Source organism: Sturnus vulgaris, chromosome 7 (assembly GCF_052056855.1).
Source record: "Sturnus vulgaris isolate bStuVul1 chromosome 7, bStuVul1.hap1, whole genome shotgun sequence".
NCBI lineage: Eukaryota > Metazoa > Chordata > Aves > Passeriformes > Sturnidae > Sturnus > Sturnus vulgaris.
Genome location: NC_142249.1, coordinates 31,136,802 through 31,157,885, shown reverse-complemented (window position 1 = coordinate 31,157,885; position 21,084 = coordinate 31,136,802). Strand labels below are relative to the sequence as shown.

Below are 21,084 nucleotides of genomic sequence, written 5' to 3'. Positions count from 1 at the left end.
CCCCCACCCTCTCTCCGGATGAATGGACCCAGGCCTGTGAATACCTATATTGCTGCATTTTCCTTTGGTATTTTAACAGCCTTTCACTTTTAGGACTTCCCATTGTTGAAATTTGTGAAAGATTTCAGGAACTTCACAGCAGAAAGGCTTTTTCATATAATTTGCCTTTTTTCTTGTTGTTCTTTCTTTAGTCTGGAGTATCTTACATATTCATTGTCACACCAGATACTCCAGCAGTAGCTTTACATTTTCAAGCCCTGGTACTTTTTTGCTATGTCCAAAAAATGGGTAGACACCGAACAATACCTACTTTTTAACTTATTTGAGGAGAATGCCGTGCATCTGCATAATGGTTTCACACAGAAAGTGCTTTATCTTCACGAGTTAGTGAGTCAGTTTAGGGGTATTCTATTGGCAAAAGCTTTCAGAGAAATTATGCATGGTAAATTAATGAAGGCCGTCTGAGGTATTATTGTGTGTGAATGCACATGCCATTAGAATCAATGGCTGGCTGAAAAAAGTTAACGGTCATTAAGGGGCTGTTAAAAAGGCCAGTGGACACAGATTTACTCCTTGCAGGGCTCTGGTTGGGTTAGGTGGAGACAGAGATTGCTGTTTGCCTCCAGGCCACAGGACAGCACAGGCTTTGTGCTTTCCTATCCCCATTTCTCTTGGCTCCTGTCAGTGGCAGATTTAGGAGAGTCTGCAAGAGCCTGTCTTCTGAGGAGGTAGACAACATCTTCCAAGCAGGTAAAGACCTTTGCATGACTTTTCCTTAGTTTACAACTGGTTGGTAACAGAAAGTCCAAGTGGTTTAGCTTGAAATGGCTTAAAACAGTGTCTCAGTGGTGGTGTGAAATGGAACTCTTTAATGGAGAGGTTGCCAAAGAGAAGGTACTGTTGGTTTTGGATGATGCCATCCTATCCGATGGTGAGTCTTGAAAGTGTTGCTCACCCGAGTTGTGGGATATTGGCTCCAATCAGACAGGAAGAAAAGAGCACTGCAACAGATCTGACCATTAGCCAATGGTACTAGAAATGCTGAATGCCAACTGGAGATTAGGCAACTGTGTGCCACTCCTGGCAATTCAGCCAGGAATTTGTCATACACAGAGCATAAGTGACGCAAGCTGTTTTTCCTGGGCACCTGTATTCCCCTGGGCTGTGTCCTTTCCCTTGAGCAACATCGATTTTTTTTCCTGCATTGTATTTTGAATGCAGTGGTTCTAACTGAAATAAAACGCATGGAGAAAATTAATGATTTGATATCTTCTTGCTGCTGCCAAAAGAAATGTAAAAGAGTCTTTGATCTAGTGGCTTTAAAAAAGTGAGCTGGACCAGTTACTGATACTTACTGACCTAAGTAAGTGATAAAGCGACTGTGTCAAAGTTTAATTAGTCTTGATCAAGATACGTTTTTAAGATTTAGAAGTAGTGGCCTTTTGAAAAAGTAAGGCTTCTAGTTGTCATTTATGTCACAACATGTCCTTTTATCATACTTTCTGTGTCTCCAGCAGGAACAATTTTTATTTTAAAGGAAAAGAGAAATGGTTCATTTGATGGGGATTAGCACAGACAAGCTTACTAATATTTGAAGGCAATTTCTCTGCCTTACCTTTTTCCCTATTTCATATCCCACAGAGATTACCTCAGACTGCCCTTGTTAGTCACTGTTATTTATATAAAGATATGTAATGCATTTGTGCTTGAGGGGTCGTCTGTAACGAGGTATGCAATTTCAGACTGTAGAGACTGGCAGGAATTACTGTGAAGAATTGCTTTCCAGTGACAGCTTTATCCTGCCTGTAATATGTCATTGCGTGTGACTCTCAATTAATCACGCAATAACAAAACATTGCGTCTGGCGACAATGGTGTGTCCATTAATATTGAGAGGTAAGACGCAACTTTATGAACACAAATGCTGTCCCCTGCCCACTCGTGCACTTTAATCACCAAGTCTCAGACCAGAAGGAACATTTCTCTCTTCTCCTCTCCCCCATCATCCTCTATTGTGATCTATTAAGCTGCAATCCATAATGTCTCATGTCTCTGTAATGGTGTGATGGCGCGTGCTGTTAAATGATTGCATGAATTTGACTTTGTCTCGCTCTGCCTTGACCTTGGTGTCTTCAGTGGCTTCCCCTCCCTCGTTCTCAAATCAGGAGTGGGGAGTTGGAAGAGAAAATGGAAGAGCGACAGAATGGAGATACTACACAGGAGGTTTGATGTTGTTCTTTGAGGATATGGGGGAGACAGGAGGTAAGAGAGGAAACATTGCTTGGAGATGAAAATGCAATGATTCGCAAATTTGCAGGAGAAAAGCTATCATGCTGTCAAGCATAACCTGCTTCACAGACTGAAGCCTGCCATGTGCAGGACCTCATTGGTAAGCAGAGTGGAAACTTTGAAGTAATTCTTCCCCTTGCTCATTCTGCCATTTATAATACGATTGCTAGGTAATACATCAATTTAAGTAAAATTCCCAAATCTCATTGCGTTTTACAGCTGTATTTATATTCTGAACAGAAACATAAAGAGGCACCTAGGTGTTCTGTGCTTGGGCTACAAAGAAAGATACTCTGGTCCCAGCCACCAAGTATGAATCCTGTTACTACATCCAGCCAAGTTTAGGCATAGATTCTCACTCCCCTGATAGCTTTAATTTTATTTTCAGTTGATTTATTTTGAGTTGATATTGAGGTTTTACACCCTGCGCAACATAAATAGGAAGTCTGGTAGTAATTAGTGTCAATGCTTTTGTTTTTTTTGTGAAGAAACTTGATTTTTAAAAAATGCTTGGCAGGACAGTCTCAGAAGAATCTCCTGAGCATCCTCAGTGTTGGTTTACACCAGAGCATTGCCATGTTACATGCAACAGAGGAAATTAATTATTGTATCTCTTCCTATGAGTTAATACTTTTTGTGAATTTGTGACACATTTGACTGGTTGCATTGAAAAGTGCATACTGAAAGAGGCATTTGGATTTTGACAATGGTGTGTTGGGTGCATTGCAATACTTTCACTTTTGGTAAATAAAAAACAAAAGCCTTTGCGATTCTTAGCAATAAAAAGGTTTGTAGCTCCTTGGGGAATTCTTCATGCTCTGGCTTGCTGATTCTCCCCATTGTCTCTGAATTATCAGCCAGACAATAAAAAAATAGTTAATCAAGGGTTTATGTCAAACATGGAGTAAATGCAGTCTTATACCAGCAACATACAAAGATCTTAGTGCCTCTGGGCAATGTGACTTCTGCCAGTTAGCAAGAGTATTGGTTTTGGTTCTTTAATTAAGCCTAACCCCATCTCCCTTTCTGTATGAGCAGTGGATCTGACAAGATGCTGAAATTGCTAAACTATATAAAATAAAAGCCCCTGCCCTCACGTGAGATTGAGGGCACTCAGTAGTGCAGAAGGTGTTCTCCTTGGTGATCCCTGGTAGATACAAACCAGCACAGCTTCATAAAGCCATTTGCTGCCAGGTGTGGGGCTGCATATTTGCATCAGGCTTTTCTATCAGGTGAAGGCTGTTAATGCATGTGTTAGGATCCAAGCACACACAAGGGAGACCTCCAAGAAGGAGGGTTTGTAATCAATTTCTCATTCCCAAATTATTTTTCCAGGGTCCCCACAGCATGGTATTTGAGTAACAGAATAATTTCCTACTATTAAGTGCCTGAAAATCAGCAATAATTAACTTAGCACAAGTTCTTCTCTTCCTCTCCCTCCTCTTGCTCAAAAAGACAAACAAACCCCCTTTCTCAGCAGAGGAAATGCAGATGGAAACAGTCTCTTCTGCCTTAGTGCAGTCATGTACAGATTACATCTTTTCCCCCCTTTCAGTTCTGTGAATAACATAATTGCTTTGTTATCCCTCAGGGGATTTGTAATATTAACATTGGTTAATGACATTAATTCAAGTTTTTACCATTAATAAAATGGCATTGCTTAAAATTAAGCATTACATTTCAATTAGTAGTCCATCAAAGACTTTAATAGTCTGGAGCATTAAAGTGATATTTTTTTAAATTTCTTATTAATTTTTTATTGTATCATGCTAATTTGCAAAGAGTGATTGAAAGCCCAGCTGATCCAATGAACGACCCTATCTGCCATGTTTCTTGAAGGAACTTCTTTCTTTTATGACATTATGCAAAAAGGTCACATTTCCACAAAGCAGGAATCTGTTTCAGTCACCTCCTGAATTCATTATCATCCTTTTTACTTTTTAACATGAGGCACATGATATACAGGCACCCCAGGTGGACATGTTTAAATTAATCTAGTAATAATTGATTCAGAAGAGATTTGGAGGACAGAATTTGCATAAAAGCCATAATGAGAGCAACTCCTCCAAGGCCAGACTGAGCAGCTAAGTCCCTGAATAACTTACATCTCCTAAACTAATTTGGTTATATATGCAGGATGAAGGTGTGGGGGCTGGAGCTCCATGTGATTGGAATTCATTACAAATAATTCATCTTCTCTAGGAAGGCTGGCCTCAGAGTGTATTAAAATTATATCAGCTCCCAAATACTTGCTCAGACCCTGCCTCTGGAAGATGATGATGAGGTTTCTGTTTGAGGGATTGTTTGGGTATTTTAAAGCTGGGGTGTCCTCTGGCAGGCCACTTCTCCTGCCTGGTGGGAAAATATTTAGATACTCAATCTTGGCTGGACATCTGATGGTCAAAAACCTAAGTGCAGAGGAGGAACCCAGCTTTCAGTCTCAGATATTCTTCCCTTCTATTCCAGAATGGAATTTCTTAGCTAAGTTGTAGATCATTGGATTTGCATTAAATCCTGGATCACTGTGATGTCTTTGGGAATTTAGAGAGTCCCGCTACAGGATGGAGACTCTGTACTGTTTAGTTAAAGGAATTCTGCAGACAGAGAAAATTACAACTGCAGTTCATTAAAAGAAAGCAGCCAAGGCATTTTTGAAGGTCAGCTGATCTGCTTGACTTTACCTTTGCCTAAATATTCTTTTTGAGAAAAGCTCTCAAAGCATGTCTCTGACCCAGCATAGTAATGCCTGTGTTCTGAGGCTGATGAGCTTCAGTTAGCAGATAGCACAGTACCATGCTCCTGGTATCAGAGAAGTTGCACAGCATGTGTGGAAGGAGGGGGAAATTCAGCTCTGTCTTTTCAGAAACTGTTGATCATCATATATTTTTCGTGGGAAAATTGATGTCACTGTTGTTTTCAGTAGATGAGGAATCAGTTCCCGTTTTGTTTATACACAGGAGTTGGTAACAACCTGTCATTTGTGAGCTGTGTATGTTCTGCACTGCTTCCCTTCCGTGCTGCCCTGCAGCCAGGAGGATCTGGGAAGAGCAGCCCAACTTTTCAGAATCCCAAATACAGTGCAAGAGTTGAGGCAGACCAAAGCAACCCTGCTGCTCCAATGAGGGGAGCAGTTAACAGAGTTCAACAGGTACCAGCTGTTGCAAGAAGTATGAGAAAAGCTGAGCATGGCAGGAGATAAAAAGAGTCTGGCTGACAATTATTGTTTTGTCTGTTCACATTTGGGGCATATATAGGCTGCCTGAACGCTTTCTAGCCAAAGGTTTCTGTATGATAAAAGATGCTGTGCTGTGCCAAGAAGACAATGCAGCAAAACATACTCTTGTTTCCAAACAAGCTGAAACTTGGAGCTGTGCTACAGGGATGCTTTATGCTTCTTCTCCTAGAGTTACAATTAGACCATGAGTATATGTTACGTGGCACGGGGTAATCACAAGTCTTTGACAAAACAAGCTCTGGTTTCTCTCTCCCGCATGGGCAAGCATTAAAAGAAAATGTTCTTATCCTGATTTTCCAACATAGCAGTGGAGGAAGGAGCTGCTGGGAGGGATGAGTTGGGTTTGCAATGTACAACAACTGCCTTTGACCCTGGCATGTGGGGCTGCATCAGTGATGCAAGAGGATTTGTTGGATGGAGTAGAAGAGAGTGGGTGGCAGAAGCTGGAGGTAGTGTCAGAGGTTTTAAACAGGAAAAACAAGCCTCTGGGAAAGGCCAGCTCATATGTTATGGCTGACTCTCAGGTAGGAGGTTCATTGGTGTGATGATTTCATGGCTTGGTGTTTGTCTTCTGGAGACTTGAATTGTGGGATTGCTTTAAGTCAGAGGAAAATTAAGTACTTTGTTTGTTTTTGGTTGTTTTTTTTTTTTTTTTAATTCCTTCTTTCTGTTGTTTTCCCAGCTCTGTGGACATAGGGGCACCACAGTTGACTGCTACATAGTTTATTAGGATTGCTTATCTACACGGCACAATCTGGGGACTGCACTTGTCTGCAGATGGCTGTCACAGTTTTGAAGAGAGAAACTTCATGAGTTACTAACCTGTATTAGGTTTAATATAATTTGGAACCATTGTCACTAACTTCCTTACTAAACATCCTATGGGATGTCTGCAATAGACCCTATAATTAGAGTTGAATAAAAAAATAGTAAAACAATGGTTAATACTCTACTAAATCAAAAATTCAGTAACACTTATGGGTTTCATATTAAACTGTGAGACAAAAGATAAACCCATACCAAAAGCATTTTGGAAAGTCAGGGCCTCTGCTGTTGCTGCTGTCCCCTGAGCTCTAGGGTGGCTCCTCTATTGGGCTGAGTTACACTCTTCCTCTTTTTGACTGAACATTCAGAGGCTTTAACTTGGAGTCACGAGCCCCTGATTCTAAACCTAGGCTCCAGTAAATGTTATGTTTGAGTTGCAATTGTGCTAAGTACCACAGCATCCATTACATTCTGCTGTTGTGTTAGGCTTTGCCTTCATCTCTGTGTTTCAGAGATGGAGCATATAAAAATAATGCCATAGCCAGTCTAGGTCTGAGAATTACCAAAAATTTGGTAATTCTTTGACAAAACTTTGACATCTCTCAGAGAGGCCATTCTGTGAACAGTAAATAGAGGATATTTCCATCTCCTCTGAAGAGGCACTTCTCGAGAAAACAGTGGCAGCATACCACCAGGGAGATAAATGAGTGTGAGCCTTCATTGCCAAATACAATCTTTGAATAAACAGAAGACTTCAGACTCCAAGGCACCTTTTCACAAGTGCTAAATTCATACCCCAAACAAATGCTAACAAAGCCTCTCACATCTTTATATTAAGTGTAGCCAGTGAAAAAAAGAGATCTAGGGCTCTATGGGGAGCCTCTTGAAGCGCTTGGGGACACACTCAATATGTGGTCAGGTTAGCACTATTCAAAAGCAAGTCTGAGTGTCAGCAGAGCAGGTATTTATTTATGTCCACTGGATTTGGCAGGAACCCAGAGGTACAGTATATTTTGCACTGTTACACAGACTTTTATTGTTGAATCAGCTTTATTTAATGGAAGCTTTCCATAATAGGATCTTGTTTTGGAGGGCTTCCTCTACAGGTGAGGAAACAGTTCTGCTTCCAGGACCTTGTGGCAGTGAACTACACTGCTAAGGCCAAGTAACCAAGTGGTGGCTGATGGTTTTCTGAGGGCCTACACCAGTCCATGGAGAAGTTGGCTGACACCAACCAATTCATTTTGTGCCAAACCATTATTATGAGTTTTGTCTCTGTTACCTGTTCTGAATGAAAATATCCCATTGCACTTTGTGGGCTTGGTTTTGGACCTTGACCAGTCCTGGGTGGCTTTGATCAGCAATCTGAAAGAGCCTAGAAATAAAGTTCCCCCAAGTGCACTGTCAATCTTTTGTGTAATGTAGTCCTAAGAACATCAAAGTATAGACTATTACTATTCAGCTCCACTACAGGCTTCATGAGTCATGAACCAAACAGTATATTAGGAAAAAGTTACCTGAATTGTTTATACAGATCTAGATAACAGAAGGGTTTCAATGAATTGACCTATGTTGCAAAATCTTGATTGTTTTATTCCTGATACAAAACCTACTGTGATACTGTAGGTGGTGCCCTGCAGACTCTGTGAGGCAGGAGCTGTGAGAGGGGTCAGCATGGAGCTCAAGCTTCTGCTCTGCCACAGGGCAGCAGCATATTGCCTGCACACACCTGAGATGCACCCTGCTGCTGGATTGTGGTGGGGGTTGAAGAGAACTCTTGGGTTATGTGTAGAAAATGTGAGTTTGTCTTCCTGGAGTGTTGTGAGAACAAGTTCAATGTAGGACTCATAGATGATGTTGCAGTTGAGGCCATGGGGAGCCCTGAACAAGGGGGATACACAGGAGCCTGGTGACAACCAGAGCAAGAGCTATGGCATATAAAAGGCCATGAAATCCAAAGTGAGCTCACCGATGTTTTCAGAAGACTGTAGGGTGATTTAATTCAAGCAAAACAAGATCTCTTCACAGATTCTCATCTCAACCATAGTTTGAAATGAAATTTCCATTGATTTGCCTCACAAAGCAAATAAGTGAGAAAAGCTCAGTATCCACAAGTCCAGTCTAACAGTGCGTGTGAGATTTGACCTCTGGACATGCAAGTGTAGCTTGCTGTGTTTTGGCTGTAAGACAAATCCACGTCCCCAGCATGGACACAGCTGAGGGCTGAGTGTGTTCATGTGGCCAGGGGTAGAAGGAAAATCTTTGCTTTTTCTTCGTTCATGTGGAATGGCCTTGGAGCCAGTTGGGTGGGATGGATAGGGATGGAGAGGAGGGAAGGGTGAGGAGCATCTGAGGAATAAAGGATCATAATTTTGTTGGCCTTGGAGCTCTGTTTTCTAGGGCAGAGCTGCCTGTGCCAGCCTGTCATAGCCACATTTTTGAGCTGTCTTGCTTTACAATGTTTATATTTATTTCCCTTATTCTTCTTTTTTGAATACTTTAATGTCCACATCTTCCCATTGCTCCTCTTCCCTCTGCTATCCCAGTCTAATAAAACCATAACTGTGGCAATCACAAAAGACCCTGAACAGAAGAATTAGAGCTTTTGCAGGAGGTTCCTTTTTTAGTCTTTTTTAAAGTCATCTCTTTCCTTTAAAATGAAAGATGAAGCATTTTCTTTTATCCTTTAACTTCACTGTCACATTTTATTAAGTCAAAATGATAGTTACAGTCAGAGGAAAGCAGGATATGAATTCCTGGTACAGCCATTTTTAAAGTGTGCTTTGTTTTAAAACCCTGAAGATTGATTGAAGGTATTTTTCTTTTAGACACAAAGCTTTAGTCAAAAGGGGCCTGATCTGAGTTACCCTCTGTAAATCAGGATTAGTTCCTGTGAAATCAATGGAGTTGCAATGATACAATACAGGGTGATCTGGAAAAGGCTCATGCCCTGACAATAAATAAGGGAGGGACTGTGGGTGATCCCCTGAACTCTGCCCTTGTGCCGGGGTGAAGCCACAAGGCAAAGCAGAATTATACCCTGTCCCTCTTGGGCTGCCATGGAATGTCTTGGCTGGGAGATGGGCAGGCAGAGTGGCTTCGTGCTGACATGGGCACTGAGGTTGCAAATCTCAGCTTTGGAGACACTGTGAGTGTGCAGACTTCTTGCCTTTCCCAGATGGAGCAGCTCTTTGCCCACCCACTGCCACTGCCACTACCCGAGCTGAGAAAGCCTGATGTAAGAGACAAGAGGGTGGTGCAAAAGTGGTGCTCTACAAAATACCTGACTGTGGAGCAAATTTCACTAAATCCAGCATAGTCTGAATTTATTGGCCTTTTTCTGTCAGAGGGCTGTAGGGATTCACTGTGTGGAGTAGAAAAGGGGAGAAAGATGCCCCATCACTGGCCCTTGGGGCTGTGCAGAGGCTTAGAGGACAGGCTTTCATGAGGGACAAGACAGATAAACTTGGACAGATACTATTTTTGGATATTTTTATCTCTTTTTAACATGTCTGCATTGGGCTGGGAAGGGGAATAGCTAAGGAGGTAAAGATGCATAAGGTGAGCAAATAAAGAATTGAAATGATATGTCCTGTCCGAGATTTCAGTTTAACCAGGGATTTGAGCTCTTGTCTCTCATCTGCACTGAAACCTTGACAGCTGATTTCTTGAGCCCTAAGCCATTCTGAGCAGACAGTCTAATAAGAACAGCTCTTTTTATAGCATTTAACTTTATCTAAATGGCTTAAGGCCAGGGCAAGTTCCAGCACTGCAAAGCACCACTAGTCTGGGCTGTGCTTGGGATGTGCAGCATTTTAGCTGTCTGGATGGGGACTGCCCTAAGCACTGGTCATACTCCAGGCTTCATGGGGAAAATCTGCAGCTTGGACAAAATTACAGGCTTGGATTTGGCCACCTCCAGTAAAATTAAAACATTTAATTTCATTAAAACAGTTCATAACTGCTGGACTCTCCCAGGAAGTTATGAGCTTGTTCTTGGCATACAGCTGACCTGCACTTGCACATGGCACTGCTTCATATTAGGAGTGTGGGGTTCTTTTTGGAAACAAATTTGCAGCAGCTGAGAATTACTAAGTTAGAGTCTTAAAATACTGAGAAAAAGTGAACAAGGCAGCCTGGGAAGGGACAGGTTGAAGGACTAAGATTTTTCAGTGTTATCCACTGTCTCAATATTGTTCAGCTCTAGGGCTCTGACTCCTGTTGCCTTTGATCAAGCTGGTATTTACCCACTGACTCTGACTCCAGTAAGACACCAACTCAGGGCTGCACATGACACTGATTTTCCTCAACTTTCTAGCACACAAGAGCTCCACACATTTGATGAATGCAATTGGATGTCGGAGATAGAGAACACAGTGAAGGATATGGGCTTTTTTATAATGTTCCTTTTTCACCTTGGTTTGGTCATTTATTACTTTCCACTTCAAATTTGAAACCATTATTTTCATGCACAGTTTGAATTTCCCTATGACAAGAAGGAAAAGAAGATGGAACTCTACCCCAAATACTGGTTACAGCTTTCTAAGGAGCACTGAAGTCTCTTGGACTGTGGTAAAATCTCCCAGGGAAAGTGGCAGAAATCCAGACACTTGGCACATTTTGCAACTAGTCCAGACAAAACACTAGTAAATGTACTCTGTTTTGGCACAGAATAGGCTGTGGGATGTTATGAAGCTTTCCTGTATCCAACTTTTAATCATTTCATGACCATAATGAGTATGAAACTTGAATTTACTCGTCTACTGATTGCACACCACATAGGACTGTAGAGGAGCATAGGACCCTATCATGTGTCTTTGTTTTAAGATTTTTTTTAGCTTGAGATCATTGTTTGGATGATTAATACATGAAAATGGCCATATTGGCTCAGACTAGAAGTCTGTCTAGTTTAGTACCTTCGTTCTAGGTTTAGCCAGTAGTGGCTGCACTGGGAGTAGTAGAGCATGCATGAAGTGAGATTTCTATAACTGTCTTTTCCAGTTTCCAACAAGGAAAAAAGTCCTTTTGCCTTTTGTGCATTTCCCACAACAACCATCTCCTATCTAAGGAAAGTTTGGCTTTGACTTTAAGTGTATCCGAAAGCTGTACAAAATGCATCTCCCTGGCCTTCACATCTCTGTGCTGTGCTTCATTTCTGGATCTTTACTGGAAAAAAAGGATCATTTAATCCAGTGGCTGAAAATATAATGTGAAGCTTCATCATCAATAATTTTTATTACAGTGTGGCTTGTACAACATGTCCATCATGTGAGGTGCCACAGTACTCAGTGGTGTACACCCTGCAGTATGCTTGTTCTTAATGACTAAATGCTATGCTGGCCTTAGCTTTAAATGATTTCACATCTCTCTTCTGCCAATCCCATTTTTTAATTTAACATTATATTTGCTGTGTTTTTAAAAACAGCCACCCTCTGTAGTAAAGTGCTGTAGAACCTCTTTTGGAGAGCTGGAAGGGGATTTTATGTCTCACTGTATAAAATCTGCATGTATGTGGGGATGGAAAAAATGTGAAATGTTGTAATGTCTCACTCACACTGGTTGGGAAACCAAGTCCCTAGAACTACCCCAAGCCCTGAATGCCAATGCTATTTCAGTCAGAGGTATGGAGCTGCTGCTGAGGATGTGCAGAATGGATGCACTAACATTGCATCTTTATGCGTGTTTAAAATCACAGAGAAATACAGTTCAGAATAAAACATAGGATCCATTTTTCAAACCAGCTGTCTCCTATTTCTGGTATAAGCAATCCCTTATTTCTCTTGTGGTGCCCGAAGACCTTTACAAGTTTCTTCCAGCTCCTTGATGTCACAATATTTTCCTCTATATTGGAGTTTGCTCCATTCCACTAGCCTGTCATTGTGCATCAGTGCCTCATGTTACCTGCGATCAGCCTGCCCATTTCAGGTCACTGAAAGTGTTTTAGAGACTCCAAACAAAAATATAGAGGTATCAGACACTGCAGGTGTTGACTGCTACACTAACTTTATGAATGACATCTGCAGGAATTGTAAATCTCATTATGTGTGAATTTAATCAGAATCAGCTTTATCACTAGATAAGATTTAAAGGTAGGAGACTCTATTTGTTTGAAAATACGTGTTTGCAGTAATTGAACAAAGTTGCATAGGAAAATATACTATGGGCATTAGTAAGATTAAATTTGGCAATGCAGATTTTCTTAAGCTGCAGCATCATCTTGGGGAACTTGTGGCATGGGCTAATTAATCCTCCATCCTCTGCCTCAGGCCTGGTAGGCCTGGGGGAATTTTTAGAGCTGTGCCTTTACTGCTACTGTTGTTAAAAATGCTCACGTAAAAAAGGCATGACTTTCCTCTCTCCTTACCTGAGAGTGAATGCTCCTCCTCTTTAGCTGTGCCTCAGCTCTTGTGACTGGGACCTATAGCATCCCATAATAATGAAGGCAATTGACTCACTTGTCACCATTTTCCCCTTTAAATTATTCTAATTTTTATGTTACCTCAATTAGCACTTTCCTGGAAAGACCTTTACACCAGCTTGTTTTGTTTCAAGACATTTAAAGCATCAGTGGCCAGATGTATGAACCACATGTTAGAACAGTGCTAATTGCCCTTGTGTTTTTGTGGTGACTGATGTTGGCCTTTCCTTAGCAATCTCTTGAATTTAGAATGGAATTTGGACATAGCATGGACTATGGACACATTATGAAATTGAGGAGAGAGGTGTCCACACTAGAGGAAACATTTATACCTGGGATATTTGAAATTTCATGTTGTCAGTGCTAGCCATTGCGCACCAGGTGCTGTATAAGATGCACAACCTAAGGGTACACAGAGAGAGGTGTTTAGGGAGCTGTGCATTTCCCTTCTTTATGGTTATAAATTGGGGTGGGATTTAAAAATTTTTTGTTTGTTTTTTGTTGTTTTGTTTTGTTCTGTTTTGGTTTGGTTTTTTGTGCTGTTTGTAGAATATTACCTTATGTACTTGAGCACAGGTGGGGTTGGTAGGAAAGGGGAACTCCACCTTCCCCATGTTACACACTGTGGATAAGCATTTGCCTTTCTGAAAGTGGAGCCTTTCTGAAAGTGGAATTATTTGTATTTCAGGTATCCTCCGTGGGCCTGTCTTGGAAGCTAGATCTGCAGCCGCCCTTCAGTCATGATTGTTTCAAGATTAAAGGCCATTTCCCTGTCATTGCCAAGCCTTTTTCTTCTTGCTTTTCATCTCTCGGCATCACAGAATGTACCTGAATACACTGAAGCTGAACATCAGCAATGTGTTAGGAAAGAACACCCCACAATTGCTTTTGAAGGTAAGAGCTTCTATTCCTCTTTCAGATTCCAATTGGATGATCCATTTAGGTTTAGTCTGTGCTGTTTTTCGTTACAACTGTGATCCACAGGCCAGGGGAAGTGGCCTGACAAATCATTTTCCCTTTGATGCTTTACAATGTTTGAATTCTGAGGTTTCACAGCAGTCACTTAATTCAGGCAGTTTTGGGACTACTGGTCTAAGAATCTCAATTTTCTACTCAGTTACAGGCTCCCTGTAATCTTGTGCTATGCTGAAACTGTGTTTCAGTTTCCTTTTCTCTAACTGGTTTCAGTATTGCCTCACCTGGCTTGCTGGAGCCAGACACTTAATAAGTGAAATGTGATAGAGAATTTGGATATGCTTCAATGCAAGAGAAGTGAGTTGATTTAAAATTGCAGGGAGTGGCTGTACTTTTGTTTGTAGCATTCCTGGTTTGGTTTGGTTTTATTGTGTATTTGTCACCTGGCCTAGTAGTTTTTCTGTCGTTCATCTGGGCATTTAACTTGAATGTGAGAGGGGGCCTTTGTGTTGCAATGGCCAATTCTTCTCCTGTTCTTTTGAAGCGTGGGATTTCTCTTGTCCTTATCCCAGTCAGATTTTCCATGAACACACATGTCATGCACTCCTCAATTGTTGTCTGGATAATCTTTCTACTTATCCAAACAACAGCTAGATCTTTATACTGGTACCATTATTATTTGAAAATTTGTTCCAGACTAGTGTGTTAAACTCAGTGTGCCAGCATCAGCAGCTGCTGAATCTCCTTGCTAAAAACAGTTTCCTCTGAAATGTTGGAATATCGATTTTGGTTCCCACTTAAGACTTTGCAATGCATCTCCAGTTACATTCTTTGCTAAAGGATGTAATTGAGTACCTTGCAATGTGTCTCTAGTTAGGTTCTTTGCTAAAGGCAATTTAGTAGTGGTTTTGTGACCTTTGAGATAGGGTTTCCAGGAAGAAAGTAGTCAAAGGCTTCCTTGCTGACCTTTCAGGGTTCTTCTAGAGAGCTTTACTATTCTTCACAGAGGAGGAAACTCTTGTCTCTTAATTTGGAAAGTTTAAGAGATTTCTTGTCTGTTTTCCATTATCCATGCCTTAAAGGTTTAAGTGGATTAAAATAAATTAGCAGAATCTTTAAGCCTACATGACACAGCACTGGCTTTAACCTTGCTCTGGTAAATAAACCTAGATTTTAATTGCTAAATAAATCTAATCATCTCTTTTAACTGGGGAGGGCCAAAAGGAGAAGCCCTTGCTGTTAAAAAACAGTGAAATTCTATTCAGTAGATAAAAAAATAATGAGAGTATTATAGGCACAGAAAAGAGAAAAAGTGTTGCTCTCTCTATTAACCAGGAACACCAAACTTTGAGTTTACAGAGGATGTGTCTGTGCAATCCTGCACTGAGGTAAATCATTCTGCAGGGAATATTAAAAGCCCCAGTTCCTGAAGTTGAGGAATTGGTGGGCATTTCTTGGCAGTCAATATGAGTGCTACTCTGCAGAATTGATGGCTGTGTAAACACACTCATAATCTGCCAGTTTGCTTTGTTTTAATAAGGCATGAATATTTCACAGGAAAAAAAAATCTGTCCTCCTCTTTCACTGCTCTTGTTCCCTTTCTCTTTTCAGTGATAGAGGGCGAAAACTGGTGAGTTAATTAGAACCTGACAATTGTGCAAAAGAAAGAAAGATTGAAATTGCAGATGCATCAAGAAAATGACCCAGATTATCATCTGAGTTTTTTAAACCCAGGTTAGATTCAGAATTTTGTTTTTTCACATCACCCGTTTCCTTGTGATTGTTGATGACACAGTTTAATCTTGTATTCTCTGCTGCAAAGCTCAGCAGAAAACGAAAATACACGGGAATTAAATTAAAGGCACCTTTTGCCCACTGCACATAGCTTTTAAGGTCTGTGAAGAGGGCTCACATGTCCAAAACCACACCTCAGTTCATAATCTGATTTCTCTTTAAGCTGTACCCTGTTCTGATGCCAGCACACGCAAGTTTAGGCTGCAGTGGTAGACAAGTAGGGGAATCTAAATTTTATGTGGTGTTCCCAGATTGCTCTGAGGATGTCTCTGCTTAACCGTGGGGCTTTCTGTGTGTCTCCAGATGCGTCGACTCATGAATCACAACCTGGTACACAATGGGAGTGTGTAATGACTGAAAGAGTGACCCCAGCAGAGCCCTTCTGATACTCCTGCTGCCAGGGGAAAGGATTATGTTACACCAGCCATTTTCTGTGGATAGGCCATAATAATAATAAGGCCTCTGACCATTCAGTCATACAGGGTACATTAATTTACTGCCAGAATGAATAGATTAACAAAACAGTTTATGTTACAAAGGGGTTGAATAACTTCTTTTTCACAACCTTGCTAACCAGGCTTCCCATCACCAGACAAATGGGATGCCATAGCATGTTTTGTATTCTCTAGTCTTCAGTTCCCACTTTGCTTGTGCTCAGTCTCTTTTTATTATACTTTACCCCTAGATTATATTCTTAACATCCAGTTGACTGGATAATATCCTTGTTGTAGAAGAATCCAATAAAACTTCTTTCTGTCTATTTTTCCCTTATTTCCTGAGAAATTCTGTATTTTTTTTTGTTGTTGTATCTCATCCACACTAGCCAATCATCTGTTTGAATTGGTACCTTTGTCTTGCTATGAGAGTGGTTAAGAAAGATAGAATCCAGTACATGTCCTATGCATTTAAGCAGAAAGGACCCTATGTATGTAAAATGCTTTTACTTTAGCTGTGTTCAGATCTGAAGAAATGCCAAAATTACTTGTGCCATTACTTGTGACATAGAGAAAATGTTCTAGACAAGTCGAGGGACATAAATTCTGGTTCTAGATATACATAGTTTAAATGCTAAAGATAACATTTGCTCTGCCAGGAGAGATGTGGGCTGGGGAGGGGCCATGAGCTGAATGGTTTATCCTCCCAGCCTGCATGGAGATCCTGAGGGACATGATGGGAATTTTGTGCTGCAAACACCGTGCTGTGTGTTTGCACAGTACCAAACTAACACAACAGTGCCCTAGTTTCCCTAGGGCTTATAAATGGTGCTCATTGTACAGTTCACCAGCAATAATAGCATACCCAGTTTGGGCTTTTCATAATTAGATTGTCCTACTCTGTGCTTATAGAAAATCCAGTTAAAGTTTGATTTCCCTTGTTAGATCAATAAGAAAATGATCTTCTACTTCCCAGGAGGCTGTTCCCAGTGTCTTACTACCTACTTGACTGTTAGTGGGAAGTTACATTAAGGATGTTGTATGCTTGTTTGTTTTTCAGTGAGTTGAGAATTAAGTGAAACAAGTCAAGTGTATTCTTAGTGCATCCCGTTTTATTTATACATGCATGTACACATGCATCCAAGTCCCATTTCACAAAACAGTTTGTCATCCCAGCACAGCTCCCCTGTGGTCCACTCTGGTAAGCCAAACACCAGAGAATTTGTTTCTGCTTCTTGTCAATCATGTTCATATTTCTTGTCTTTTCTGTATGGATCTTACTGCCAATAGATCAGTGCCTGCATTTGCAATGGGGCTGTGCCTGTGTCATACTGTCCTGGTTGCCAGCAGCATACTTCATTGTTGCACAGCTCCTTCTTGGATATAAAGCACCTTTGCTAGTCCTTAAAGACATCTGGAGCTCCTTTGTACAAGGTTTGTTATTTCAAGAGCCAGAGCCATGAGGGACATGCATTCATATCTGTAATGGCTGCAGAGTGTTTGGCTTCATCTTGTTTACCAAGAAAGTTCTTAAAAGTTTGCAAACTTATCTGTGTTACATGACTCATTTTCATGTTCACAGCTTCACTGGAAATGAGTTGTAGACAGGTTTCCACTTGCAGTTCTTACTATTATTTATTTCTCATTAATTTTATCCATTAAATCAGAATGCTCAGGAAAAAGTAGGAAAACTTCCCAGATTTTTCTGTGTTCTGTCTCTCAGGGCTTTTCCTCCTGGGTCATGGCAGTTAGGGTAAGCTGGAAAAATATAATTTGTCCCTGCTTTAATAATTGCAGCCTGTCTTCATCCATAGAAACACCTCAGCCATTCCCATGCTGAGGCAGAGGTGGACTTGGATAAAAAGCTTGTATCTGAGATCTTCTCAGGACTACAAATCTCAGCTTTGCAGACTGTATCATCATGGCTGGTGTGAATTCTCAATGTGTGGCATTCGATCCATTGTCTAATCCTCAGTCTCTCCTAGATGCAGACAAGTTGCTCTGTTTGTTGCCTCAGGTTTTCCAAGTGATTTAGTTTTGGAGTGTATAAATCTGGGGTTTTACTTCAGACTCTGTAATTATTACCTCCTACCAGATAAATGTGATTCAGGTGACTTGAATGTAGTTTGCTATGTATTTTCTCAATATTTTATTTCTTTAAACAACATTTTATTGAAATGTGGCCAGCTTCAAACACTGAAATCTGTGGGGAGCAGCTAAATGTTTTCTTGTATTGAAAGCAAGAGCTGTTTTAACTTTGTGGGCTGAAGGATAATAAGGTATGATTTATTTGTTTAGAAAGTTCTTGACATTTCACCAAACACCTCCACTATTGTTGAATTGGTCCCTAATACATTATTCTCTTTACTGTATACCGATAGGAAAGAAAGCACATTAGCATTCATCAACTCCAAAGGCCAACTGGGAAAGCCCCATAGGAAATTCTGGTCAAGATATACACTTTTCTTGAGCAAGTGAGATTTTGACAATCCAAAATTTTAGTTAATGAAGGATGAGGATTATGAGGTGGAATATTAGAAGTAATGCTATATGTAAGCATTAAAGGAAGCACAATACATTATGGGAAAATTGTCTTCTAGCTCATAGTCTTGCTGCTCTTGGTTCTCCACACATGGAGTCCAAACATTAACTAATGATGGAATTTCAACTGTAAACTGGTGGCATCCTGTGGGTGCTTCAAAATATTTGACCTTCAGTGCATTTCAGTATGGATTTTGTTTCCATTAGGAAACAAGGCTCGTAGCAATTTTCCTTTTAATCTTGAAAAATAGAACTGTGGCAAATGGAAACTAGAACTTTCTTCTTTAGATTTGATTTAGAATGCATTTTTCATTCCATAATAATAATTAGAACAGTAATGATACTAGTTCTTTAAGACTTCCTCATTAATGGTGTTCAAGGCACTTCACAAATAATTGCGTGACAAGCAAGAGAGAAAAGGAAGACTTTGCAGTGAAGCTTCAGGAAGTGAAATGATCAAGTAACTTACATATGGCAGTGGGGGAAAGCAAAACTTTAAAGAAGTACAACAGCTCAAGTGAAGAAACAGCCTCTGGCCATGAGTGGTGGTGTTGATGAGAGAGACACATCCTCAGCAGCAGAACTGAGTGAGGCAGACTCAGCGCATGGAGGAATCGGTACTCAGGTCATTATGCATGGACCAAGGCCATGAAAAACTCATGTGAGCAACAGAGTAGCTCATTGATATTTTCCAGAGGTACCACTGGTGTAACTGAGGCTAACAGCAGTATGTGCATGGTCCTGTCTTTGGCACAGGGGTTGAATCTAGGACATAGAGATGGGCAGCCTTTTTTTTGGATCTTGGGCACACATCAGAGAAAGGGAACAGAGAGGAAATCTAAAGTGAAGTGCTTATCTTCTTTTTCTGTGGTTCAGTGCAAACAAAGACATCCCTTGGAGAGACCTAATTTTCAATATCAAATCTTACTTAATGTAGTTCCCTAACTGAAAAAGTTTGTTATGCAGCAGTGGTATAGCAGACCTCATTTATTTAGCACATCTTCTTCTGGTGAGTGCTAACATATCACATTCTCCTAAAACCTTCCATTCAAGGATGACGTTATGCTTTGATAAAGTTCACTTTAGTATTATCAATCTCATAAGAAATATTCTTGTTTTATCATACAGGCTTCACTCTGGAAAGCCCACAGATAATTTCAGCTCAATCAGGGTCTGAATATATACTTTTCTTGAAGTCAATTGGGTTGTTTATTATTAGACAGTTTCCAGTTTAAAACACTGATTCTTATGAGAACAACCTAATTTCAAAACTCTGTCAGGAATTTACAGCCTGTGCTCTCCTTTGCTGTAACCGCCTTATGGTGGGAGCTTTGTCTGCAGAAGAAGGCAAGGAGTCCTTGCAAGCCTGGCAGCTGGCACAAACTGGGCATCTCCAGTTCAGTCTTTGGTTAGCCAGCAAAGAGGATCACCTTCTGCTTCAGATGTTCACCACAACCAGACACTTCTATTTCTGTGCTTACCTGCAGGAAAGATTCAAGGAGAGTTTAGCCCTACTTTCTCACTAGGGAAACATTTGTCCTGAGTATTGCAGCACCTCTGCTGGCACAAGTGGCTGATTTAGACATGTAATTGTAAGGATAGTGAAAAAAATTTGCCTCCAGATGGGGAGGAGGCAGACTGAAGGATCCTTGAATGATGACAAAGGGGTATTGGTTTTTTCCCCATCAGACTGCAGTGGTTGTAGGAGCCAGAATGCAGCTTGTTTTCTTGTCTGAAAAGAGGGATTATACTGATCAGAATGTCATAGGAAGTTGCAAGTGATGCATGAGCATTCACTTTATCTTTCTCAGTGAGGGAGATTGTGTGACAGCTGCAGGGCTTGTCTCAGTAGACAGCAGATCACAATACTTAAACACTCTGCAACATCCTCAGGAAAACAAGAAGTCTTTGGGTTAGCTCTTAGTGGGGCTGTGTGTGGCACTGCTTAGCCAAGTTTCACCAGCTGGTGCTGGGGTGCAGGGCTGTGGCCACATGACTCTGTGCAGTGCTCTGTGGGGTTGCAGGCAAGGTTGTTAAGGAGAGGAAGTGTTAGGGTGAGGTTTGTCCCAGCTGACAGCCAGCTGAGGAAGCCAAATCCATTCTTTCCATGAAGTCCTGTGCTATGTAGACACGCCTTTGGTCCTTTAAATTTCAGGCAGGGCAAATGGACATGCTTATGTCTCGTGGACACACATCCATATCCATCACTCTTGCAGCCCTCTTGCTCTTTATTGGCCATGGCCTAGGACAACCTGAAATTATTTATTTGAGTCACCATCCCTGGGGGTATTTAAAAGAAGAGTGGTCCTTAGGGATGTAGTTCAGTGCTGGACTTGGCAGTTCTGGGTAAATGAACTTGATGGCTGGACTTGATGATCTTAGAGTATTTTCCAGCTTAAAAGATTTTTGGTAGTTGGAAATCGAGGTCTTGGTGGGCCTGAGCTATAGGAACCATGCTGAGGGGGGAAGAACCTCTCTTGAGCTCTCTGTTCTTTCCCAGTCCCCAGCCTGAGGCCTGTGGACTTGCCAAATGAAAGTCTCCTGGCTCCTCCCAGCTTTGCCCTGGGTCTGGTCTGGATGGAACTTCTGCCCACTCTTCACCATGTGCAAATTAGGAGCCCAAGTGAAATAAAGAGGGATGAGACCGACCTCTCTGATGGAACAAAAGTGCTGCATACTGTAGAAATGTGCTGA

The 21,084-nt window shown here is 41.1% G+C and overlaps 1 protein-coding gene across 3 annotated transcripts in view; it reads left to right on the top strand.

The window, feature by feature from the left end:
- SEMA5B (semaphorin 5B) overlaps positions 1–21,084 on the top strand; it is a 188,271-nt gene that overhangs the window by 46,350 nt on the left and 120,837 nt on the right. For all 3 annotated transcript variants that reach the window (XM_014871766.2, XM_014871767.2, XM_088168282.1), the window contains exon 3: positions 13,395–13,600. In XM_014871766.2, coding sequence (XP_014727252.1) covers positions 13,447–13,600 — 154 coding nt within the window. In that variant the 5' untranslated portion in view covers positions 13,395–13,446. The remainder of the gene's footprint in view (positions 1–13,394; positions 13,601–21,084) is intronic.